Source organism: Chiloscyllium plagiosum, unplaced genomic scaffold (assembly GCF_037043375.1).
Source record: "Chiloscyllium plagiosum isolate Xiang-an unplaced genomic scaffold, Cpla_swu_hap1 HiC_scaffold_24, whole genome shotgun sequence".
In the NCBI taxonomy this organism is placed as follows: Eukaryota; Metazoa; Chordata; class Chondrichthyes; order Orectolobiformes; family Hemiscylliidae; genus Chiloscyllium; species Chiloscyllium plagiosum.
The window spans coordinates 19,207,074-19,233,808 of NW_028270162.1; the positions used below are offsets into that span (position 1 = coordinate 19,207,074).

A 26,735-nucleotide genomic window follows, 5' to 3' on the forward strand; every position below is an offset into this window, starting at 1 on the left:
CAGTAGTAAACAGAACATGGATTCTTCATTTAGTTTTGTAGCCTAGATGAATTAGAAAGGAGTTTCCCAAATTATTTTCCTTCACATTGGCCTGAGTATTTATCTATCTTATTTCGTCTTCATTTCACATGGTTTTGGGTGGGATGAAATTCTCAAGATACACAAAGTTTCAGAGACCTGATGCAGATTCATTATATGCAATTCATTCCCCTCCTCTTTTGGTTGTGTAAATGCAAAATCGTTTTGACTTGTCTATGGAGAAAATTAGATCAATAAGAGTTTCTGCACTCTGAAATATTCTTTATATTTTCTCATTTTGAATTTGTCAAACTTGTAAATTTTTTCTGAACCCTTTCAAGGATGTTGCCACGGTTGGAGGATTTGAGCTATTGGGAGAAGTTGAATAACTGGAGTGCTGGAGGCTGAGGTGTGGCCTTATAAAGGTTTATAAAATCATGAGGGGAATGGATAGGGTAAATAGACAAGGTCTTTTCCCTCGGATGAGGGGATTCCAGAAGTAGAGGGCATAGGTTTAGGGTGAGAGGGGAAAGATATAAAAGAGATTTAAGGGCAACTTTTTCACACACAGGGTGGTGCGTGTGTGGAATGAGCAGCCAGAGGAAGTGGTGGAGGCCAGTACAATTGCAACATTTAAAAGGCATCTGGATGTATATATGAATAGGAAGGGTTTGGAGGGATATGGGCTGCGGGCTGGTAGGTGTGACTAGATTGGGTTGGGATGTCTGGTCAGCATGGACGAGTTGGACCGAAGGGTCTGTTTCCGTGTTGTACATCTCTATGACTCTATGGTCCTTGGTCTTTCTACACTCTTATTTTTACAGAAAGTGCTTTAAAATAATGAGCTGAAGATCAAAATCATCCTTCTGAGTATTTTGTTGCTTCTCCCTGAATTCTTTCCTGTCTGAATTTGTAAAGTTCCCCTGCATGTCCTGTTTTATGAAATCACGATAATGAAAATGGAGATAACTTTGTTTATCCCTTTCCCCATCTCTTTCTAAACTAAACAACTTAAACCCTGACCAAGGAGTGAAATCCAGAACTCTTGGCCTTTAACAAGGCCTTGGTGTTTAATTTTAGATTTCTGAAACACAAAGCATTAAGTTCCAAAACAGCATTTTAACTTAAATTTTAAAATTAAGATTTATTAACTTGCAACATACATTGTAATTCCTGTCTAAATATTTGTCAGTATCATTCCAGTCTCTTAGCTAGATGCACAAAGTGTATAGCAATCTCTGATGTAGCACAGTATATTCAGACTAACAAGTCACTTGATTAAAAAGATTGTGTAAGAACCAAAGCTGTGTTCTGGCCTTGAAGCTCAAAGTCATGGTATTCCTTTTAAAGGAGTTGAGACATGCGCTAAGGAATTTTGGATGACCTCAAGTTTGCAGAGGGAAGACCAATGTGGAAGACCAATCAGGAACTCTGAACACTAGTCCTCTGAGAAAGAAGCATTGTCACTTAAAGTGACAGCTATCAAATTAAATACTGGCAATGAGAGTCCATTGAAGTTTAGTTGCATTTGGCCTTCTCTGCATCAGCTCTTTGTGTGAGCAGCATTACTTAACTGTCAAGCTATTACCTCTTCCCCCATAGCCTTCTATTGGTAGAAGAGACTAGGAACTGAGGGCACAACCTTAGAGTAAAGGGAAGACCTTTTAGAACGGGGATAAGGAGAAACGTCTTCAACTAGAGAGTGGTAAATCTATGGAATTCACTGCCACGGAAGGCTATGGAGGTCAGGTCATTGAGTATATTTAAGACTGAGATAGATAGGTTCTTGATTGTCAAGGGGATCAAGGTTTATGGGGAGAAGGCAGGAGAATGGGGATGAGAAACTTGTCAGCCATGATTGAATCATAGAGCAGACTCAATGGGCTGAATGGCCTAATTTCTGCTCCTGTGTCTTATGATCTTGTTACTTCTGTCCAAATAATGATCCAAAGTCTGCTTGAATGTCTTCATTGAATCTACTTCCAGCATTGCATAAAATGTTTTCTTCTCACATCATATCACATTTGCTTTTTCTTTGTAAGTCACTTTTAAGCCTATGCCTGCTCATTTGCGTACTTTTATGGTTTCTCCATATCTACTCTATCCAACCCAGTCTATCAGATCTCCGATGCCTTTGCTCCAAAAAGAACAGCCCCAACTTTTTCAATCTACTGTATCCTCAAACCTGAAATTCCTCATCCATGGAATCAACACAGTCACATCCTTCTGAGAATGTGCTGAATTCCTATAATTTTAGACAATATTCCTGCTGAGGACTAACTAGTGTCTTGTAACAAGCTCAACATCGCTTCATTCCTCTTGTGTTTTATGCCCCAGTAATAAAGCCCACATTACTGCAATCTTTAACTGCTCTCTCAATTTTTAATAATCCATACGCACCCCAATCTCACTGCTTCTGTACCTCTTGAGACTTGTACCTGTTCATTTACAGCAATGATTTTAAGTTTGCATCTGCATGTTGGGCATTGTACACACACACCACATAGAATTGTTAAAGGCATGGTATACTTGGCATCACATTTTAAGAAGAATGTGAAGGAATAAAGAGCTTCAGTTATGTTAGAACAGTGGGACTACTCTTGAAGAAATTAAGAAATTTAATAGAATTGTTCAAAATGATGAAGGATTCGGGCAGAGTGGATAGGTAAAAACTTCACACTGATGTGATTAAGAACCAGCGGGCACAGTTACTCAGCAAATGTTTAGGTTGTGGAGTGCACAGTCAGTGTGTTTATGGAGGGGCAATTGTGGCATTCACAAAGGGAATCAATCCTGAAAGGGAAGCTATGCAGGGGTACAGGGTGGGGGAGAGGCACTCTGTAGGCATTGCTCCTGCAGACTCAAGACTACAAGTCTGTGGGTGGCACAGTGGTTAGCACTGCTGCCTCACAGCGCCGGAGACCCGGCTTCAATTCCCGCCTCAGGCGACTGACTGTGTGGAGTTTGCACGTTCTCCCCGTGTCTGCGTGGGTTTCCTCCGGGTGCTCCGGTTTCCTCCCACAGTCCAAAGATGTGCAGGTCAGGTGAATTGGCCATACTAAATTGCCCGTAGTGTTAGGTAAGGGGTAAATGTAGGGGTATGGGTGGGTTGCGATTTGGCGGGTCGGTGTGGACTTGTTGGGCCGAATGGCCTGTTTCCACACTGTAATCTAATGTAATCTAGTAATCTAATCTACTTCAGCTGATTCTGATGTGCAGGATCAGAGTTTCAAAATCTTGATTTATGCCCAAGGTTTCACATCACTGGGTTTCCCCATTTCAATGCTGAAATGGAAATTAGGAGAGTATCACCACTAACTATGGGGAAAATTGGTACTAAACCATTGGTGCACTCAAGCCCTTGTCTGGATTGAATTTCGAATCTAAGGTGAAAAGAGATCCTACTGTATTACACAGTCTTGCAGAGCAGATGTAGGGTCAGATATTCTGCCTCTGGCCTAGATTTCAACAATACACAATTTGGGCAACAACACATCCTTTACCATTGTTTCCTTTCCTTTGTTCTGCTGTCCAGTGCATTAAGGTTGATGCAGACTTCCTGAATGAATGCTGTATGTTAACAAATATGTTTCCTCTGACACTGACAAGATTGCAGTTCTGGCTATAATCCCTCAACAGGTCCCTTAGAGAGTAGGAGTAATGATCTACTCATTCATCACTTTGGAATTGTGCATGCTAGAATATGATTGCTTTTGAGAACGGAGGAGTGGAGTCTGTGTATCAATGTCACGACGAGCCTTTTGTCTCATGTAACGGAGCGTTCTCTGTGTCCAACCATACACAATGCAGTTCAGCAGTCCCTGAGATGCAGCAGTGAATGCCTGGAGCAAAAATAAAGCAGCAAGATATGTTAAAATTAACATGTTTTTGTTTTCTTTTTTATTGTCACACAGTTGTCCCTCAATCTCTTTCCTTCCCCATGGCCCTTTTTGCAGTATCTCTCCTCCCAAACCTGTTTGTAGCATCTGCGAGGTCCTGCATTTGTCCTGCAATCGGTTTAGCTCAGTTGGCTGGTTTGTTGGTTTACAAAGTAGTGTGACGCCAATAGCATGGGTTCAATTCCCATCACTGGTTTGAGGTTACCATGAAGGGCTCTCTTTCTCAACTTTTTCCCTCGCCTGAGGTTTGATGGCCCTCAGGTTAAATCACCACCAGTTGCTTCTCTCTCGAATGAGAGAGCAGCTTCTGTGGTCTGGTAAGACTATGGCAACGCAACAAAACTGGTTCCCTGACCTGGAAATACCACTCTTCAACCTCAGGAGGTGTACAGCAGTCATTCTGCAAAAAGAGCACTATCTGATTTTCCTTCCTTCAGTTGGAGAACATTTATCTAGAACCTATGTGAAGTCACACAATGGATACTGAGCAAAATGGATAGGATTGAGCCTGTAGGGTGTTGCTAATTTCTGAAACACTTGGAATATAAAGAATTTCCTTTTAATGAATGTCCTGTTTTCAGTAGATGTCTTATGAAACATACTGATAATGCTTTCATTTGAAAGTAACACGTATACTTTCTAACATAGCATTGTGTTCATTAGGATATGGGCTATTGTTTGAGAAGTTTTCTATTTTAAGCATCTAGTATTGCCAAGATAGATCATCGAGTTAGGTACAAGAAAATCACTACACAATCCCAGATCAGATTCTACAACACTATTTGATACAGAGCAAGTGAGTTCTTCCTAAATTCCTGATCTATCATCTCTCAATCAACATCACTTTTCAACGAAGAAAAAGGTCATTATCTCCTTATGTTTGTGGGTTCTCCAGGAGTCGATTGGCTATAGCACTTTCCTACACAAGAACAACGACAGTTAGACCAAGAGCCTTTCCTGACCTAGTTATGTATGAGATGGATAAAGCATATTTTTATTTAGATCTGTTTCTATTGCTAGTTTCTTTTTCCCTGAAACGGATGCTTCCCTTTGACTCTTTACCCTCTCATCTTAGACCTATACACTCGAGATTTGAACTCCCACTACCTTTGCTATTCACCTTATCTATGCCCCTCATGATCTTTTAAACCTCTGTAAGATCACCCCTTAGATCCAACACAATAGGGACAAAGGTCCCAGCCTATCAAGCCTATCCCCTATAACTCAAACCCTCCAATGCCAGTAAAATTCTTGTAAGTCTTTTCTGCACCCTTGCATTTTTTTTTCTTTATTCATTCACAGGATGAGGGCATTGCTGGCTGGGCCAGCATTTATTGCCAGAGGGCAGTTAAGAGTCAACCACATTGCTGGAGTCCCATGTAGGCCAGACCAGGTAAGGATGGCAGTCTCCTTCACTAAAGGACAATAGTGATCCAGATGGGGTATTCTGACAGTGGACTCATGGTCATCGCTAGATTCTTAATTCCACTTATAGAATATTATCCCTTATTTCAAAGGGGTTGAAGTAAAACAGTAGCGACGTTTTACTGGAGCTGTACAAGGTGCTGATCAGACCACATCTGAAGTACTGTGAGCAGTTTGGTCCCCTTTTTTAGGGAATTATTTCATTTGAAGGCAGTTCAGGGAAGGTTCACTAGGATGATCTCCACTATGGAAGTATTGTTTTATGAGCAAAGACTAAATAAGTTAGGAATTTACTCACTGGAGTCTTAAAGAATGAGGGGTGATCTCATTGAGCCATATAGATTCTTAAGGCTCTTGACAGGCTAAAAGCTGAGAGGATGTTTCCCCTTCTGGGACAGTATAGAACCACAGGGCACAGTCTCAGAATAAAATGTGCCAATTTAACAGAAATGAGGAATTTCTTCTTTCAGAGGGTTGATAATCTTTGGAATTCCTTGCCACAGACAGCTATCAGGCAGAGTCCTTGTGTATAATTAAGAATGAGAGAGAGATATTCTTGATCAGTAGGGAAATCAAGGGTAACAGGGAAAAGGCGGGAGAGAGGGTGTGAGGAATGCTGGATCAGCCATAACCCTTTTGAATGGCGAAGCTGACTCGAGGGGCTGAACGGTCTACTCCTGTTACTATTTCTTATGGTCTTGTAGTTTCATTTAGTAAATGACTGGGATTTCAGATTTCAATTTGTTTTAAAACTGGTCTTGACCAAGATTGGAACTTAGGAACATAGCAGTAACAATAGGCTCTTGAACTTTTAGGTTATAGCTGATCATCTACCTCAACCTTGTGTTCCCACACTATCCTTATATCCCGTGATGTTCATTAGTAATTAGATATCTATCAATCAATCTCTGTCTTGAACTTAATGATTGAACTCCCACAGTCCTCTGGGGGATAGAATTCTAAAATGTTACCACCCTGTGACTGATGCGGTTCCTCCTCATTTTCAGTCTGAATCTTTTATTCTGAGAGTAGGTCCCCTAGTTCTAGACCCGACAGCCTGGGGAAACATCCTTTCTGTATCTTCAATTTTTGTAAATTTCTATGAGGTTGCCTTTTATTCTTCTAAACTCCAAAGAATACAAGGCCCAGTCTCCTCAATCTCTCCTCATAGGACAGTCCCACATCCCAGGAATCAGTCTGGTGAACCTCCACTGCACTCCCTTTATACCCCTAACTACATTCTTTCCTTCACAAGAGGACCTGAACAGAACACAATTCTCCAGGTGTAATCTCGCCAGTGTTCTACACAACTGAGGCAGGAATTCCTTACTTCTGACTCAAATCCTCTGGCAATAAAGGCTAACACTGCTTGTTAAACTTTCCAAACTGCTTGTTAAACCTGCTTGCTAGCTTCTAGTGAGTTATGAGCAAGCACACGTAAGTCCCCCCTTGGACATCAACATTTTCAAATCTCTCCCCATTGAAAAAATACTTGGCATCTTCATGCCTTCTACCAATGTAAATAACCTCACGCTTATGAACATTACATTCCATTTTCCATGTTCTTGCCCACTCATGTAACCCTGTCTAAATTCCCTTGAAGCTTCTTTGCATCCTCCTTACAAGTGTATTCCCACCAGGGTTTGTATCAACCGTTGACTTAGAAATATTATAACTGGTCCCTCATCCAAAAGATGCCTGCAGTTTTTCTATCATTGTCCCCATGTTTGCTGAATGAACTCACTGCATATCCAGCCTCTTTGGGTGGGTATCCATGATGTCTAACAACATTGAGCCCAAGAAAGGAGCTGCATAGTTGACGTGTAACTGAGTCCAGGGTTTACTTGGCCATTCCCACAAATGTGGGGGAAGCTGTCAGTGATAATTTCTGTCCTTGCTGGCACTCTGGAGCACTGTCCTACCGATGTGGCTATGTCGGCATCCAGTCCTGGTCCCCAGATATACCTTCTCAGCAACATCTTCATTTTTGAAACTCTGGATGATCCTGGTGGAGTTTGAACAATATCCAATGGCGACCTTTGCTTGGGACAATCACTCTTGCTCCCCATGATGATATGCTGTCCTCTTCTGTGATATGGTCTCTCCGAGTCCAAAGACATTTGAATTCTCGTTGTGACAGTCCTTTGAGTTCCCCCATCACCACCAGCTGTTTCAGTTTATCCAGGATTGGATCTTCCTGAATCTTCAAAGTCTGATATAGTCAGCTGTGACTGGAAGTGTGTCCAGAAAATTTAAAACCATTATGGACTCATCCCGCGGCGGTGGTGTACCTGCCAGGAAGAGGCGGCTCAATGCTACTTGGCCTCCCAAATAGTGTTCCATCTTGTAACTATATGTACTTTGTGTTAGAGCCCATCACTGAATTTGGCCTGAAGCCATGGACGGCACTGCCTTGTCCTCTTTAGTAGCCCTAGCAGAGGTTTGTGGTCCTCAATTTTTACAAATTTACATCCATAAAGATATTGGTGGGACTTCCTGGCTCCAAATATGACAGCTAAACCTTCCCTCTCTATCTGGGCATATTTACGCTCTGCATTAGTTAGCTCAAGGGTTTGGCACTTTTAAATAGTTTTTCGTGCTAATTTAAAAAATATCAATTTATTGCTTTGATTTTGTTTTTTTGCCTGAAATTGATGTTTTGATGTTGTAGCAAACATTATCTTACTAACATTTGCTCACTGCCAACACCCTCCTCCCTCATTTACATGGGACTTTTTTCCATTCAGAGTTGGCCAACTCTGATCCAGAAGGTGCACTGCAGCAACTAACCAAGACTCCTTCAACAGCACCTTCCAAAACTGCAAACTCTATCACCTCAAAGAACAAGAGCAACAGATGTACGGAAGCACCACCACCTGCAAATTTCTCTACAAGCCACACAATGTTCTGACCTGGAACTATATCACTGTTCCTTTATTGAAACTGGGTCCAACTCCTAGATCTCCTTTCCTAACAGCACCGTGGGTGCAACTACATCCCATGGACTACAAAGATTAAAGAAGATGACTCACCATCCCCTTCTCGAGGCAATTAGGAATGGGCAATAAATGCTGGCCCAGGTAATGGCACTAACAAAAATAATTGTTTTAAATATTCTTCAAAGGAGGGAAGGGAATTAGCCTAGCCAGATTATATTAGAGTCATTCTACCGCAGCTAGTCATTCTGACAGTGAGAAAACTTATGAGAGAAAGATGTATTGCAACCCCCACCCCACCACCACCACCACTAAATATTGTTTTGAAAAGTTTACCTGTAAGATGTAGAGTACAGCATAAAGAGGAGGCGTGTCCATCGAGTTCAACAGCTTAACCATGGCCAGAATGGTTGCTAAAGCGAAAAAAACCATAAATAAAATCATTTAAAAACAAAAAAAGATAAATAATTATCACCTGTAGAATATCTGGCACCACCTTGCTTTCCTCATTTATTGATGATATTTTCGAACCTGTCAATCCTTATCTCATGATTCTATAATTGTAATATTTTATATTCATCCTTCTAGGGGGTGGCATGATGGCTGAGTGGTTAGCACTGCTGCCTCACAGTGCCAGGTACCTGGGTTCAATTCCAGCCTCAGACAACTGTCTGTGTGGAGTATGCACATTCTCCCCATGTCTGTGTGGGCTTCCTCCCACAATCCAAAGATGCACAGGTTAGGTGAATTAGTCAGGGGTAAATATAGAATAAAAGGGTAGGGGAATGGGTCTGGGTGGATTACTGTTCGGAGGGTCAGTGTGGACCTTTTGGGCTGAAGGGCCTGTTTCCACACTGTAGGGGCTATATGATTCTTCTACACTGCCATCATTACCCGCATCAATTTTTCCTTTTAAAATTATTTTCCAGGTTCTCAAACCTGCGGAACTTCCCTCTGGTTTGGAATGGTGGTAACCATGGAAAGAAGTTCTGCACCTTAATCCTAGCCTCACTCTTTCTCTCTCAAGTTTTCTCTCTGTCAGAATGACTAGGAGTTATAGTGTACCGAATATAATCTGGCTAAACTTACTGTCTTTGCTTCTAAGAGCAATCTTTGTAAAAAAAAAAATTCTTCATGGGATCACTCTGTGGACCAACATTTATTGTCCTTCGCTAATTGCCTTGAGAAGGACGTTCCTCACAACCTTTGTGAACCTTTCCAGTGCACGGGATGTAGCTACACCCACAGTGCTGTTAGGAAGGGAGTTCTAGGACTTTGACCCACTGACAATACATGAACAGTTCCTCCATACTCTGCGCTCTTGGGCTTCCCTTAATCTGAAACTTCAGGACCTTAAAACACAAGTGTGTGGTCACCATATCACTATTTTCTGATTTACCCTGTGCTGTCATTCACTCTTACTAACTTTGGTGGTGCACTGCCTTAAAGACCTAGATATTTAATGAAAAAGAGAATATAACCTCAATAGCATACTGTGCAAACAATGTTTTTGATTTCATGTATATTTCATGAAGGATTATTAATGGAGCCATCTGAGCTATATTGAAGTCTATTTAACACACATTTGCCCCCCTGGCAATTCTCTGCTCTAGCACATTTAGTTTAAGACTATCATTTGCAGAAGTAGTGGGCCATTGGACCCAACCAGTCCATTCTACCAGTCAATGAGATCATCTGATAATTCTGCACTTCACTTTTCCCCATATCCCTCAATCCCTTTACTGATTAACAATCTGTCAATTTCATCCTTGAGTATACTTAATGAACCAACTTCAACAACCCTCTGCGGTAAAGAATTCCACAGATTCACCACGCTAAGAGAAAGAAAATCCTTCCTCATCTCTGTCTAAATGGGTGACTCCTTCCTTTGAGATTATTCCCTTTGGTTCCAGATTTCTTATAAGGAGAAGCAATCTCTCCACACCTATCCTGTCAAGACCCCTAAGAATCTTGTATGTTTCAATAAGGTCTCTCATTCATTTAAACTCCAGTGAATATAGGCCCACCCTACTCAATCTTCCTTCATTGGAAAGTTCCTCTGTACCTGATATCAATTTAGTGAATCTTTATTGGACTGCCTCATATGGCAGTACAGAGGAACCTCGATTATTGGAATGAGAAGGGCGGGTACTATTTCGTTCGGATAATTGATTATTCGGTTAATTGATTCAATGCCTCTTCTCTGAGGCTTGGAGTTTTTTGAAGTTTCCTTTTTCCTCGCTCTGCCTGCCTTGCTCCCTCTCTCTGACTCAGGGTTTGTTTCTGAGCAGACACACACTTGTAAGGGACCTGCAGCTTTGCTGAAGCATCGCCCCATCCCCCTCACCCGCATCAGTTCAATGGAATTGAAACAGCAAGCACTTGCTAAGTCCACTCCCTGTTCAGAAGACTAGACAGCAGCACGCTGCACCTGAGCCCCCCCCCCACCCCATCTGCCCCCACCTACCGTCTGACCCTGCTGCCCTGTGCAACACCACCCCGTCCAATATGTACAGGGCAATGTTGGAGAGATTTTCTGGGGAGGAGGAGTGTAGGGTTCATTCCTGTGTAGAACTCCAGGGTAAGTGGTGGGAGTGGGGGGGCAGAGAGAGGGGGTGGGAGGTCAGTCATTTGGAGACGGTGTCTGGGCTCCCATCAATGTCCAAGACTGTTCTCAGCAGCATTTCAGTAAGCCAAGTTCATTTTTTAATCATTGCAAACAAAAGACGTGATCAGTGTTGGAAACACTGTTGGAAACTGTAATGTTTCTATCAGGACCTTGAGATCTTCTTCGGATAATCCAAAGTTCAGATAATCAAGATTTGGATAATTGAGGTTCCTCTATATATCTTTCATTTAAAGAAAGGGACCAAATTACTTGTTGAACCTGGATGCTAGCTTTTTTGGTTTATACACTAGGTGACCCAAATGTTCCTTTTTTGTAGCTTTCTGCAGTCTTTGTTCATTTAAATAATATTCAGCTCCTCTATTCTTCTTGACAAAGTGCATAACCTCAAATTTTCCCACATTATATTCCATTTGCCAAATTGTTACCCCCGTCACTTAATTTGTCTGTATCCCTTTGTAGTTTCCTTATGCCAGCTTCACCACTTGCCTCCCACCTATTTTTGTGTCAACCCAAACTTGGCAACATATTTTCTTCTGTCATCCAAGTCATTAATATACTTTGCAAATATTAGTGGCTCCAGCACTGATCTCTCTGATGCTCCACTAGTTATGGGTTGCCATCATAAAAATGTCTCCTTATTCCCACCTATCTTCTGTTAGTTGGCTAATCCTCTATCTGTGCTAATACCTCCAAAACCGTAGGTGCTTTTGAATTAGCTTATGTTCAGTACTTTATCAAATGCCTTTTGGAAATCCAAATATATTAAATCCACAGCTTTTCCTTTATGTATCCTGCCTGTTCCCTCCTTAAAGAAGTACAATAAATTTGTCAGTATTGACTTCCCCTTCATGAGCCCATGCTGATTCTATTTGACTCTAATAGGTTTCTAAATGCTCTACTATTACATCCTTTATAATATATCCTGTCCTAGTTATCTGTAGGGATTAGCGACGGTTTACTAATCCTCTGGAACTTTTCCAGAGTCTTAGGCAGGCTAAAACACACGATTCATGTGGTATCATTTGGTGCAATTTAAATAGTTGAATAACTGTGACAGCACCAGGCACCCAGGTATTTTTCAGCCTCGGGCAACTATCCATGTGGAGTTTGCACACTCTCCCTGTTTCCGCGTGGGTTTCCTCCAGGTGCTCCGGTTTCCTCCCATGGTCCAAAGATGTGCTGGATAGGCGGATTAGCCGAGCTAAATTACCCATAGTGTGCATGCTTATGGGTCAGTCATGGGAAATTACAGGGATAGGGTAGGAGGGTGTATTTGGGAGAGATGCTCTTCAGAGGGTCCGTGTGGACCCAGATTGCCTGCTTCCAACAGCGGGGATTCAATGAATTGAGCAATGTGCCCACCACCCTCTACTTTGGTTCATTATCACATCCACAGAGTCACACAGAGCACCTGGTTAGAGTGTGGTTAGACTCTACTAACCTGGTCCCCAACAGAACAGAAAAGCTGTGGGATAGAGGAAGATTCTCCTCTCAATCATGCTGATCTTTGCCCATTGCTGGTCTCCGAGAAATCCAGTCAAAGTTACTAGTTTCTTATAGAGGATCCGGGTTTTAATTAGAAGAATCTGCAGAGATGAATGGAAAAAATTAAGAACTGCCAAGTTAATTAGTCTTTAGATGATTAGTCACCATGATTCTGACAAACGTTTAAAAGTGTTATAACATTTTAGTCAAACAATGGCCTATTATTATAAAGTTATAGAATTGTACAGTAGAGAAACAGACCCTTCGGTCCATATTGACCAGATATCCTAAATTAAGCTAATCCCATTTGCCAGCATTTGGCCCATATCCCTTTAAACCCTTCCTGTTCATGTACCCATCCAGGTGCCTTTTAAATGCTGTAATTGTACCAACTTCTACCATTTCCTTTGGCAGCTCATTCCACACATGCACCACCACCTCCATGAAAGGGTTGCCTCTTAAGTCCCTTTTAAATCTTTCCACTCTCACCTTAAACCGTTGCCCTCTAGTTCTGGATTCCCTTACCCTGGGAAACATACCTTGGCTATTCACCCTATCTATGCCAATCAAGGTCACCCTTAGTTAGAGACAAAAAAACTGCAGATGCTGGAATCTGTGGTGAACAAGCAGGAGGCTGGAAGTGCACAGCAAGCCAGGCAGCATCAGGAAATGGAGAGGTCAACATTTCAGGTATAACCCTTCTTCAGGACTCTCAGCCTCCAACGCTCCAGGGAAAATAGCCATACCCTACTCAGCCTCTCCCTCTAGCTCAAACCCTCCAATCTTTGCGATATTCTTGTAAATCCTTTTTGAACCCTCTCAGGTTTCATAACATCCTTCCTACAGCAGGGAGACCAGAATTGAATGCAGTACTCCAATAGTGGCTTAACCAATGTCCTGTACAACCGCAAGATGACCTCTCAACTCCTATACTCAATGTACTGACCAATAAAGGCATGCATACCAAACTTCTTCTTCACTATCCTATCTACCTATGACTCTACTCTTAAGGAACTATGAACCTGCATTCCAAGGTCTTTGTTCAGCAACACTCCCCACGACCTTACCATTAAGTATAAAAGTCCTATCCTGATTTGCCTTACCAGAATGCAACACCTTACATTTATCTGAATTAAACTTCATCTGCCACCCCTCAGCCCACTGGCCCAACTGATCAAGGTCCCATTATACTTTGAGGTAACCTTCTTGGTGTCATCTGAAAACTTAAAATCCATCCCTATTATGTTTACGTGCAAATCATTTATATAAGTGACAAAAGGTAGTGCACCCAGCACCGATTCTTGTGGCACACCACTGGTCACAGGCCTCCAGTCTGAAAAACAACCCTCCACCACCACCTTCTGTCTCCTACCTTTGAGCCAGTTCTGTATCCAAATGGCTAGTTCTCTCTGTATTCCACTTGATCTAACCTTGCTAACCAGTCTATCATGCAGAACCTTGTTGAGTACCTTACTGAAGTCCATATAGATCACATCCATCACTCTGCCTTCAACGATCTCAAAGCCTGTTTAATCTAATTAATACAGCATGTAAAAACAGCCTCTTATTTTTAAGGACCTGTTGTTCTGCAAGTTGAGAATGATCAACCTCTGGATCCAGTGCATGCACAATTCCTGACAGAAATAATGAGAAACATCTCTACTTTAGGTATATACTATGAATAACAAACCAGACATTGTGGGTACTCAAGCAAGGTCTGCATGAAAGCCAAAGACTGAAAAGTCAAGAATGCCAGTCAGGCAAAGCTCTCAGGGCAATTTAACAATATCAATGCCATTGACTGGAAGAAGTCCAATTAGTTTTGTGGTCTGGGCTTAGATAAATATTGTGTTAGTATTATTTATATTCATTGTTTATACTGATAGTAATATTTACCTTTAAGTCAAGAAATTTATAATGAGCCCAATGGCAAATCTTCCTTTCATCAGTACCAAATATGCAAACAAGAAAAAGTTATTTGACTAAAGGAATAGCAGAACATGTCACCAAAAGTTCAGTCAAAGAATTATGTTTTAAAGGAGCAACTTAAAAAGTGGAGAAAATTAAAAATCGCACAATGCCAGGTTATAGTCCAACAGGGTTATGTGGAAGCACTAGTTTTCAGAGTGCTGCTCCTTCATCAGGTGGTTATGAAGCAGGACCACCTGATGAAGAAGCAGCGCTTTGAAAGCTTGTGCTTCCAAATAAACCTGTTGGACTATCAGCTCGCGTTGTGCGATTTTTAATTTTGTCCACCCCAGTCCAACACCGGCTTCTCCAAATGTAGCAGTTAAAGGAAAAATTCTAGAACTTCCAGATGAGGCAACTGAAAGCATGGTGGAATAGGATAATCAGGATGAATTTAGTCCCAGTCAATGTTGCCTTTGCTTTTGTCAACCATAGCAGCACTGGTAATGCTGCAATTAGCCTCAGTAGCCTTCATCAAAAGGAGGTAAAGAATCCAACAGATTGATCCTTTGCCCAGTGTTTTCTCTAGAAGCATGGGTCAAGCTGATTTGTGATACCTTAGTCGTCAAGTATCCCACAATCATTCAGCATCAAGCATCACATATGGTCAACTGGGTGAAATGCAAAAGTGGAACTGAATGTGAAAATTAGCTAAAAACAAATCAAAGTAAACATAGCAGTACAATCACTAACCAGTACAACTTACGACATCTCAACATTATAAATTTAACCCTATTATTTTCTGTATTTAGAAAAAAGGAGCTAAGCATTCTTTTAAAATTATACATCCAAACTACATTTGCATCCACACTCATTCTTTACCCCACCTACTTTTAACCACCACAGGTTGCAAAATGTTTAAATTTAGTCAATTAAAAAAATCCCTTTCAAGGAAATGAAGTGGAGGAAGGCTGGTTAAAGCTGGTCTATTTTCCAGCATGAAGTGGTGAGGTTGTGTGATGTTAGTGTTGAATCAGCAGCTGAGTCAGGAGATCTTGGGTTCAAATTCCACTCCAAAAATAATCAGCTTCATCTAAACAGTTATTCTAGTGCAATAATAAAATACTTTGCATGCTTTATATTTCACAGTCCTATTTTATGTGGATGTGCTGGAGGATTGGACAGTGGTCATTGTACCGAAAGCAGACAGAGGCAATCAAGGTATTTACAGGTAAGTCTGTTTAATGTCGGTGTTATGAAAAAAGAATTAAGCCTTTAGTTCATTCTGAAGTTACTATATATCTAGATAAATTACTTAGGGGCAGTTAGCGTGGATATCAATAGGTTGATGGCCAGCCTTGTAGAATTCTTTGAGGAGGTTACTGGGAATAATGTTATTTTAGACAGATGATAGACCTTTGACAAGATACCACATGGCAATTAATACAGAAAATAGAGAGTGGAGTCAAGGTAAGGAAGAGAAAATTTAATTAAAAACTGTTTACACAGGAGGAGGTTGGAAGAGAATACTGCTGTCCCACAAAAACTCAGTTCGGAGGCCACTGCATAAATTAACAATTCAAATGTAGGCCGACAGGGAATAATGTTGAAATTGCAGGTTATACCGAAATAGGAAGGATGTTGAATTCACTAAAAGACTAATAAAAGCAAATGTATGCTGACAAAGAGGAGGAGTGAACTATGATGTGGCAATGGGTTTCAGTGATGTTAAGTGTGCAACAATAAAAATTAATGGAATTTTGTTGTCATTCTCATATTGCAAGACTGTAATTTTAGTGTTATGAAAAACCAAATAAATTTAGTGGATGAAATAAAATCAGAAATTGCTGGAAAAACATAGTAGGTTTGGCAATATCTGCGGAGAGAAAGCAGATCCAATGTTTTGGGTCCAATGACCCTACTTCAGAACAACTTGAAGTTGTTAAACTTCTTTTCTATTTTGTTTCTGATTTCCAGCATTCTTTGTTTTTTTAATTTGGTGGAAAGGTTCACAGAACCTTGAAGGCAATACCACAGGTTAATGAGTTTGAAAAAAAAAACCCATGAAAGTCAAAGTCTTATCAGAAGAAGATTGAGTATAATTACTGAGAAGTGATGCTGAGCACAAACAAAACTTCTGTGCCACGTTGGGTTCTGTAACATAGGGTGGATATTGATCAAGATGTGAGGTTATGGACTTTCTTCATGTTTGAGAGAGGAACTATGTCACTGTTTAAGACTGGATGGGACAGGTGGTCAAAGGAAAAGAAAAATTATGACCTGGGAAGTGGACACATAAATAGTATTTAGTCTACTTGCTGATCTGAAAATGAACTTTGACCCTTTTTTTGTTGGGCTGAGTAGTCATGCCCATGTATGCAGAATAAAGGGAGAATCACAGCATGAAGCTATCAAGTCACTTTGGGTGGCTCGTGAGGAAGAGGTATCTACCGCCAGTTACATCAGCTAATTAACAGGGGAGGAAAATCTAAAATGGAGGAGGGGCATCTCAACATAAAGTAAATCTGTAACCTTACCACAAGTCCAAGTAATGTAAAACAGAAGGTAATGAGGAGGATGATGGTTCTGTACAGGTACACACTATAACATGCATTCTCATGGGCATTAACATAACTACTGTTTGGTTTCAGCACTCCAGTGTGAAGGAGGAGGCACCTGTGATGGAACAGAGAAGAGAAACATCAACCTCTGCCCCTCTAACCTTTGACCCTGACCTAGAATAGAATACAGAGATAAGCAGAGAGCAATATAATTGCAAAGGCAATTTTTCAATGAGTGAATTAACAACTTGATGACTTCAGGTCACACCAATCACCTGGTGCAATGATGAGTCAGCTGGATTCAAATCAGCTAATTGAATAAAGTTGAAAGATTGAAACTGTGACATTAATGCTCAATAATCCACATGCAATTTAGTTTATCCAGTTACTTCTGTGAGTCATTCTTTAAAACATATCGTGCAGATTGCTGGGGGTGGGTTTAGAGACAGAGAGACAAGGAACAAGAATAGGCTATTAAGGCCTACAAGCCCTCAGCCATTCAATATAATCATGGCTGATCACTTATTTCAATGCCATACTCCTGCTTTCTTCTCATGCTCTTTGATGTTTTTACAATCTAAAACTTTACACATCTTTTTCTTAAATATGTTCAGAAGCCTCCACTGCCCTCTGTAGTAGGAAATTCCACAGCTTCATTACGCTTTGAGTGAAGTAATGTTTCCTCATCTCAGGCCTATGGTCTATCCCGAAACTGTATCCCCTGGTTCTAGACACTCCAACCAGGGAAAACATCTGCCTTGTGTGGTTTGTGTATGTTACTCCTCTTACATGGGGGATTCAACTCTGAGGATCAACCCATAGTTTGTAGTTGTTCAATGGTGGCCTGGAGATAGCATGACAGCTTCTAGTGATCAGAAATATAACCTGAAGTCAGCAACCAGCCTGGGTGTCAAGTCCTTACCTGGATTTGGCTCCTTACTCGGGAGCCAGAGCCTTCCCAGGAAGGAATTAGCTACCTATTCAGAAGTCAAATCATCTGCTTGTGTTGCTGAAAATGCACCAATTGCAACAACATAAACATTCATCTATGTAGCACACTTAACATAGTTAAATGTCCCAAGGTATTTTACAGAAGTAATTGTCAAACAAAAATTTACATCTAGCCACATAAGACAATATTCACTCAGGTAAGAAAAGTTTAGTCTGTGTGGAGTTGCACATTCTCCCCGTGTCTGTGTGGGTTTCCTCCGGGTGCTCTGGTTTCCTTCCATAATCCAAAGATGTGCAGGTAAGAAAAGTTTAGTCTGTGTGGAGTTGCACATTCTCCCCGTGTCTGTGTGGGTTTCCTCCGGGTGCTCTGGTTTCCTTCCATAATCCAAAGATGTGCAGGTTTGGTGAATTGCCCATGGTGTTCAGGAATGTGTAAGTTAGGTGCATTAGCTTGGGGTAAATGTAGAGTAATAGGTTTGGGGAATGGGTCTGGGTGGATTACTCTTTGGAGGGTCGGTGTTGACTTGATGGGCCGAAGGGCGTGTTTCCACACTGTAGGGATTCTATGATTCTAGTCAAGGGGTAGAATTTAAGGAGCACCTTAAAGGAGGAGAGAGAGAGAGATAGATCTAGGGAGGGAATTCAACATTTTAGGGTCCAGGCAAGTATAGACATGACCACAATGTTGGAACAATTTAAATCACAGGGAAAGAAGACAAAACTACATGGTAGAGGTAGATGTTGCCAGTTGTGATAATAAAGATGATATGGATGGGCATCAAAACGTTGCAAGTTATTAATAACACCACAAGGCAACAACATTGAGGTTTACGTTACTTACAAATTACTGAGGTTAGCATAACAGGTATATCCATTTCCAACACAAAACACAGGCACCATCAGGAGGAGAGGAATCAAACTGCAAGAGAAAATCTCAACAATGTCAATAAGTGAAAGCCATTCTTCAACTAGCTATAAGGATCCTAACCAAAGTAACTTTCAGGCGGCTTCAATCTGCTTCCTCTTGAAAGTTAACAGCCTCCATAAAAACCAGCACAAACTACACATGCTCCCAATTGAGTCAGCTGTCTAACCTCAAGTAAGAAACTGATAGTAAATGGGAAAGAGGTACAGGGAACCTTGATTATTCAGCATTCGATTATCCAAATATCAAATTATCTGGCAAGATGGCAAGGTCCTGATGGTTGGCTAAACTATGTTATCTGGCATTCAATTATCCTGAATTCGATTACCCGAACGAAATACTCCCCGCCTGTGTCCTTTGGATAATCGAGGTTCCTCTGTATTGGGAAGATAATTACAGTTAGTGACTTGATATTATTCTTGGTGCCTTTAATAATCTTCAACAGCAGATCAAGAGAAACAAATGTATGTGGGAAAAATGAATTTCTATTTCGGAAGCAACAAGTAGACATCTGGTATGTCTCATTCAAATTTCCATCTTACTCAGAAACTAGATTCATGTTACTCATTGCAGCAGGTTCTGCCTGAAGCAGGGTTGCATCTGCTGCTGTAACAACAGCAGGTGAAATTCCAATGATATTACAATTTCTACAATTAAGAATTCTGTGGGAAGATAGGGAGATGATTGCTGGGCCCCTTGCTGAGATATTTGGATCATCGATCGTCACAGGTGAGGTGCCAGAAGACTGGAGGTTGGCTAACGTGATGCCACTCTTTAAGAAAGATGGTAAGGAATAACCAGGAACTTCTGACCTGTGAACCTGGAGGGAATCCTGAGGGACAGGACTAACATGTATTTGGAAAGGCAAGGACTGATTAGGGATAGTCAACATGGTTTTGTGCATGGGAAATCATGTCTCACTAACTTGATTGAGTTTTTTGAAGAAGTAATGAAGAGGATTGATGAGGGCAGAACAGTGGACATAATCTATATGGATTTCAGTAAGGCCTTCGACAAGGTTCTGCATGGTTGACTGGTTAGCAAGGTTAGATCTCATGGAATACAGGGAGAATTATCCATTTGGATAGAGAACTAGCTCAAAGATAGGAGACAGAGGGTGGTGGTGGAGGGTTGATTTTCAGACTGAAGGCCTGTGACTAGCGGCATGTCAGAAGAATAGGTGCTGGGTCCACTGCTTTTTGTCATTTACATAAATGATTTGAATGTGAACATAAGAGGTATAGTTATTAAGTTTGCAGATGACACCAAAATTGAAAGTGTAGTGGACAGCAAAGAAGGTTACCTCAGAGCACAACAGGATTCTGATCAGATGGGCCAATGGGCCAAAGAGTGGCAGATGTAGTTTAATTTAGATAAATGTGAGGTGCTGCATTTTGGAAAAGCAAATCTTAGCAGAACTTATACGCAAATTGTAAGGTCCTGGGGAGTGTTGCTGAACAAAGGGACCTTGAAGTGCAGGTTCATAGTGCCTTGAAAGTAGAGACGCAGGTACATAGGATAGTGAAGAAGGCATTTAGTATGTTTTCCTTTATTGATCAATGCATTGGTTATAGGAGTTCAGAGGCCATGTTGAGGCTTTACAGGATATTGGTTAGGCCACTTCTAGAATATTTTTTGCAATTCTGGTTTCTCTCCTATAGGATGTTGTGAAATTTGAAAGGGTTCGGAAAAGATTTACAAGCATGTTGCCAGGATTGGACGGTTTGAGCTATAGGGAGAGGCTGAATAGCCTGGGGGTGTTTTCCCTGGAGCATCGGAGGCTGAGGGGTGACCTTATAGAGGTTTATAAAATCTTGAGGGACATGGAGGGCTGCCAGAGGAAATGGTGGATGCTGGTACGATTACAACATTAAAAAAAGGCAAACAAATGGGTACATGAGTAGGAAGGGTTGAGAGGGATATGGGCCAAGATTAATTTTGGATGTCTGGTCAGCATGATGAGTTGGACTGAAGGGTGTGTTTCCATGCAGTACATCTCTATGACTCTATGAAGCACACTGTTTAGGTGTGGAGAGAGCTTCATCTAGAATTCTGTAACAGTTAACCTACAGCTCCCTCTGGTGGCTCCAAGTTTGAAAATGTTAAACATAAAATGCCCCAAGGTATTTCCTAAAACATTTTACACCAATCCATTTAAAATATATCAGAAGAGGTGAACAAAAGCTTGGATTTATGGAGTGACTTAAAAAATGACACAGAAGTAGAAAGGCAGAGAGTTTTTTGAAAAGAATTCCAGGACTAGATTCTGAGCAGTTAAAGGTACACCCACCAATTCTGGAATACGCAATAGCAGGCTTGTAAGAGGCCAGAATTAGAGGAACATAGATATCTCAGATGGCTTTTGGTCTGTGAGACCAACTCGGCTTGCCTTGTGATTCAGTTTTCTCCAGCACCCTGCAGGTGTTCTCTCCTCAGATAATTATTCAATTTTCTTTGGAAACCAACAACTCGATCTACTTCCACCACAATCTCAGTGCATGCCTGATCCTTTTGAATCACTGCATTAAAAATATCATTTTTCTTGCGACATGTCTAATTCTTTTACAATTCACCCTGAATCTGTGTCATCTGGTTTTTAACCTTTCCACCAATGGGAACAGTTTCTCCCTAACTCCTCTATCCAATCCCCTTCATGATTTTGATCACCTCTCAGCCATACATTTAGAGAACGACACAAGCTTCTCCAATCTAAACACACAAGTGAAGACTCTCAACCCTGGAAGTATTCTTGTAATTATTTTCTATACCCAATGCCTTCACATTTGTCCAAAAGACTGGTGCCCAGCATGTGACACAGTACTTCAGTTGAACTTGAATTTATGTTTTATCATAACTTCCTTGCTTGTGTACTCTGTGCCCCTGTTTATAACATCCAAGATGTCTGAGGTTTTATTAATCACTTTCTCTCAGGAGAAACATAAGGCAGTGACTTCTGGAGAAAAGTGTAAAGGGCACCTGGTGAGAACAAGACTGGGGAGTGTCTGCACTGTCCTTAATAAGTAAATATCGGTGAGTTCACACATGGGGCACAGATGCTTTAGAGAGGTGACTAAAACCCATGGATCCCAGTAGAGAGTCAGCATGGTCAAAGATGAGGGCGACTGGCAAAAACAACGAATGTACACGTTACCTGGACAAGATTAATACGATCCTGCTCAGTCTGCTACTGCTTTCAGTTGGCTTCTCGAAATAGAATAAAAATAAGGGATCACAAGCCATAACATCAACCAAGACAATTGTGAAGTTTTTCAAAAAGCTATAACTTTTGAAATCTTACAATGCAAGAAATGTGATAAAATTTCAAAATAAAAGCATAAAATTATGAACAGCAATGGTTCATTATATTATCCAGGCAGCTGCAAGCAAAACAGAATTAGCTTCTCTTGATTGGACAGTGCCTGTTGTGGTAGAATATGTTGTTATTGAACAGTACAGCAAATTGAAAGGCCAAACAGCCTACTTCAATTTTTTCGGCATTGTGCCACTCTGACTAGGAAAATGCATTTGATTCCAGCTTGTGCTGCATTAGTTCATTTCAGCCAGCTGGTAGATGGGGAACTACAATAATTTTTTAAAATCCCACTAAAAGAGGAGAAATTTATCAGGGGTTCTCACGCCTCATCACCAGTGCTGGAAAAGAGCATGATTGTTGGCATCTGATTATAACAGGATCACAATTGTTTTCTCAGTTAAATAGCCTACCAGATACATTCATTGGGTGTTCATCTGGGAGTGGTGCCAGAGATGGGGCAGGTTCGCCACGAAACGAAATCAGTAGCTTTAGGAGAGGAGAGCAGGGAAGTAACGAGAAATATCCCTTGCTGTTTAACTGTACAAACTGTTCCAATCTCACCTGTCATTTCAGCATTAAATGTTACTAAGATACACTAATAGCATGGATGTGAAATTATAAAACGTATAGTTTCATAAGAGGTTGCTCAGCCATCTTACAGTACAGGTGCAAATGCTTCATTAGGAATTTACTGCCAGAATCCCATCCCAACATTAGGACGACTTAAGTTTTAGACTGATTTTCCTGACATTGAACTGATGCTGGTAAAATGTTTTTAAAATACATTTATGCAGAGGAACACGAGTACTGAATTGGATATAAGATTAGATTTTAATTATTTTCTCTGACATATCTTTCCAGATACCAGACTTAAAACAGATAAGAACTCTGTTTATCGTTCCTCCCATGATGAGGGAGGAATTGTGCTTCTGTTTCAGAGGGAGAGCTAAAGACACAGCTGCCCAAAATTTCACCCCAGATGGCAATAAAAATAAAATGATCTGGAAGGGAATTCTCACTTGCCAAGTGATCAGATATTGAATATGCCAAAGACAGAGTGGACTGAACCCTGTGGACAATGAGATTTTCAGATTTGATCCCTGGTTTATGATGTTAGCTGGTCTGGCTCAATCTGGCTTTCAATAGGCAAGTTACAAGTGGCCCCTGGAACTGAATTATGCTTGCGATCATTGTTGGGTAGTGCACATATGTGAGTCTGCTTGAGCTGATGCTCCCACAGTTGAATAGCAAGAGCTAGGCTCACACACAAATAATGATCACCCAGGGTGAGTTTCCATCTGGTGTAAGCCAGTGTTTTTAGAGAGCAGAGGGGAATTAATAGTTTAAATCCCACCTGTAAAAGTTCACCTTCATAAAATAGAATTAATGTTTCAAACACAATGATACAATTTGAATGGAGGAGGGCTTCCCAAGTGGGAGTTACAAGCGAGGTTGCAAACTCAGACATTAGTTCCAAGGCAGCAATGGTCACCAGGGAGCTTGACTTGAGTTATAACAACCATATCCTACACTATCAGACAAGCCCCCACTTACACAGAATTCCCCCCAACTCTTAAAGATCTCCCCACAAATCGCACTTTTGGTTTGTGACGTTTACTTGTCTCAAAATGGGATCAGAATAGGACATGGTTTGGGTACCATTGGAGTCAGGGGGCAGCATAGTGGTTCAGTGGTTAGTACTGCTGCCTCACAACACCAGGGACCCAGGTTCGATTCCAGCCTCGGGTGACTGTCTATGTGGAGTTTGCACGTTCTCCCTGTATCTGCGTGGGTTTCCTCTGGGTGCTCTGGTTTCCTCCCACAGTCCAAAGAGGTGAAATGGCCATGTTAAATTGTCCATAGTGTTCATGGATGTATAAGCTAGGTGTATTAGTCGGGGAAATGTAGGGTAATAGGTCTCAGTGGGATACTCTTCGGAGTGTCAGTGTGGACTTGTTGGGCCAAATATTCTGTTTCCTCACTGTAGGGATTCTCCTATTCTCCCTGGCAGTAATTTTGAGAATCACTCACCAGGCGAGATGTGTTGTTCATCACTGCATGGATTCTTGACTTAAGATCCCTGTACAGGCACCAGGTATAGTTCAAGGTGTAGCAAAAAGATGAGATATATAGCACCTGTAATACAGAGTATGCAGCATTACAACAGGAAATTATTTATTGCCTCATCACCTAGTTGCTGTTTTGGTACTGCAAGTTCTGATATAGATGTTTCCATTTGTGGGGGAAGACAAAAACTAACTACCATAAGTATCAGGTAGTCACTAATTATTCTAAGAGGGAATTGAAGAGAAACTCTTTAACCCAAGGAGCAACTAGAAACTAGATAAGCAAATAAGGGAGAAATAAATAGACTTCATAGATGTGGTTGTGAGTGGTGGAGTGGGAGGATGCTCATATAGAATCATAAAGTCATAGAGATGTACAGCATGGAAACAGACCCTTCGGTCCAACCTGTCCATGCCGACCACATATCCCAACCCAATCTAGTCCCACCTGCCGGCACCCAGCCCATATCCCTCCAAACCCTTCCTATTCATATACCCATCCAAATGCCTCTTAAATGTTGTAATTGTACCAGCCTCCACCACTTCCTCTGGCAGCTCATTCAATACACGTACCACCCTCTGCATGAAAAAGTTTCCCCTTAGGTCTCTTTTATATCTTTCCCCTCTCACCCTAAACCTATGCCCTCTAGTTCTGGACTCCCCGATCCCAGGAAAGAGACTTTGTCTATTTATCCTATCCATGCCCCTCATAATTTTGTAAACCTCTATAAGGTCACCCCTCAGCCTCCGATGCTCCAGGGAAAACAGCCCCAGCCTATTCAGCCTCTCCCTATAGCTCAAATCCTCCAACCCTAGCAACATCCTTGTAAATCTTTTCTGAACTCTTTCAAGTTTCACAACATCTTTCCGATAGGAAGGAGAACAGAATTGCACTCAATATTCCAACAATGGCCTAACCAATGTCTTGTACAGACGCAACATGACTTCCCAACTCCTATACTCAATACTCTGACCAATAAAGGAAAGCATACCAAACGCCTTCTTCACTATCCTATCTACCTGCGACTCCACTTTCAAGGAGCTATGAACCTGCACTCCAAGGTCTCTTTGTTCAGCAATACTACCAAGGACCTTACCATTAAGTGTATAAGTCCTGCTAAGGTTTGCTTTCCCAAAATGCAACACCTTGCATCTATCTGAATTAAAATCCATCTGTCACTCTTCTCAGCCCATTGACCCATCTGGTCAAGATCCTGTTGTAATCTGAGGTAACCCTCTTCGCTGTCCACTACACCTACAATTTTGGTGTCATCTGCAGACTTACTAACTGTGCCTCTTATGCTTGCATCCAAATCATTTATGTAAATGACAAAAAGTAGAGGACCCAGCACTCCGCTGGTCACAGGCCTCCGGTCTGAAAAACAACCCTCCACCACCACCCTCTGTCTTCTACCTTTGAGCCAGTTCTGTATCCAAATGGCTAGTTCTCCCTTTATTCCATGAGATCTAAGCTTGCTAACCAGTCTCCCATGGGGAATCTTGTCGAATGCCTTACTGAAGTCCATTTAAATCACATCTACTGCTCTGCCCTCATCAATCTTCTTTGTTACTTCTTCAAAAAACTCTATCAAGTTTGTGAGAGATGATTTCCCACCCACAAAGCATGTTGACTATCACTAATCAGTCCTTGCCTTTCCAAATACATGTACATCCTGTCCCACCACCTGCCCACCACCGAGGTCAGGCTCACTGATCTATAGTTCCCTGGCTTGTCCTTACTGCCCTTCTTAAACAGTGGCACCACGTTTGCCAACCTCCAGTCTTCCGGCACCTCACCTGTGACTATCAATGATGCAAATATCTCAGCAAGAGGCCCAGCAATCACTTCTCTAGCTTCCCACAGAGTTCTCGGGTACACCTGATCAGGTCCTGGGGATTTATCCACCTTTAACCGTTTCAAGATATCCAGCACTTCCTCCTCTGTAATTTGGACATTTTGCAAGATGTCACCATCTATTTCCGTACAGTCTATATCTTCCATATCCTTTTCCACAGTAAATACTGATGCAAAGTATTCATTTAGTATCTCCCCCATTTTTTGTGGCTCCACACAAAGGCTGCCTTGCTGAACTTTGAGGGGCCCTATTCTCTCCCTAGTTACCCTTTTGTCCTTAATATATTTGTAAAAACCCTTTAGATTCTCCTTAATTCTATTTGCTAACGCTATCTCATGTCCCCGTTTTGCCCTCCTGATTTCCCTCTTAAGTATACACTACTTTCTTTATACTCTTCTAAGGATTCACTCGATCTATCCTGTCTACACCTGACATATGCTTCCTTCTTTTTCTTAACCAAACTCTCAATTTCTTTAGTCATCCAGCATTCCCTATACCTATCAGCCTTCCCTTTCACCCTGACAGGAATATACTTTCTCTGGATTCTTGTTATCTCATTTCTGAAGGCTTCCCATTTTCCAGCCGTCCCTTTACCTGCGAACATCTGCCTCCAATCAGCTTTCAAAAGTTTTTTTAGATTAGATTACTTACAGTGTGGAAACAGGCCCTTCGGCCCAACATCCTTGTAAATCTTTTCTGAACTCTTTCAAGTTTCACAACATCTTTCCGATAGGAAGGAGAACAGAATTGCACTCAATATTCC

At 41.4% G+C, this 26,735-nt stretch overlaps 1 protein-coding gene across 1 annotated transcript in view; it reads right to left on the bottom strand.

Moving 5' to 3' along the window:
• Positions 1 to 1,069: 1,069 nt before the first annotated feature.
• Positions 1,070 to 26,735, bottom strand: part of tmem116 (transmembrane protein 116) — a 44,164-nt gene continuing 18,498 nt past the window's right edge. Inside the window, exons 5-11 of the mRNA XM_043715552.2 lie at positions 24,082 to 24,186; positions 21,889 to 21,938; positions 18,654 to 18,731; positions 16,838 to 16,976; positions 12,349 to 12,493; positions 8,615 to 8,691; positions 1,070 to 3,860 (exon numbers count right to left, since the gene is read on the bottom strand). Coding sequence (XP_043571487.2) covers positions 3,684 to 3,860; positions 8,615 to 8,691; positions 12,349 to 12,493; positions 16,838 to 16,976; positions 18,654 to 18,731; positions 21,889 to 21,938; positions 24,082 to 24,186 — 771 coding nt within the window. The 3' untranslated portion in view covers positions 1,070 to 3,683. The remainder of the gene's footprint in view (positions 3,861 to 8,614; positions 8,692 to 12,348; positions 12,494 to 16,837; positions 16,977 to 18,653; positions 18,732 to 21,888; positions 21,939 to 24,081; positions 24,187 to 26,735) is intronic.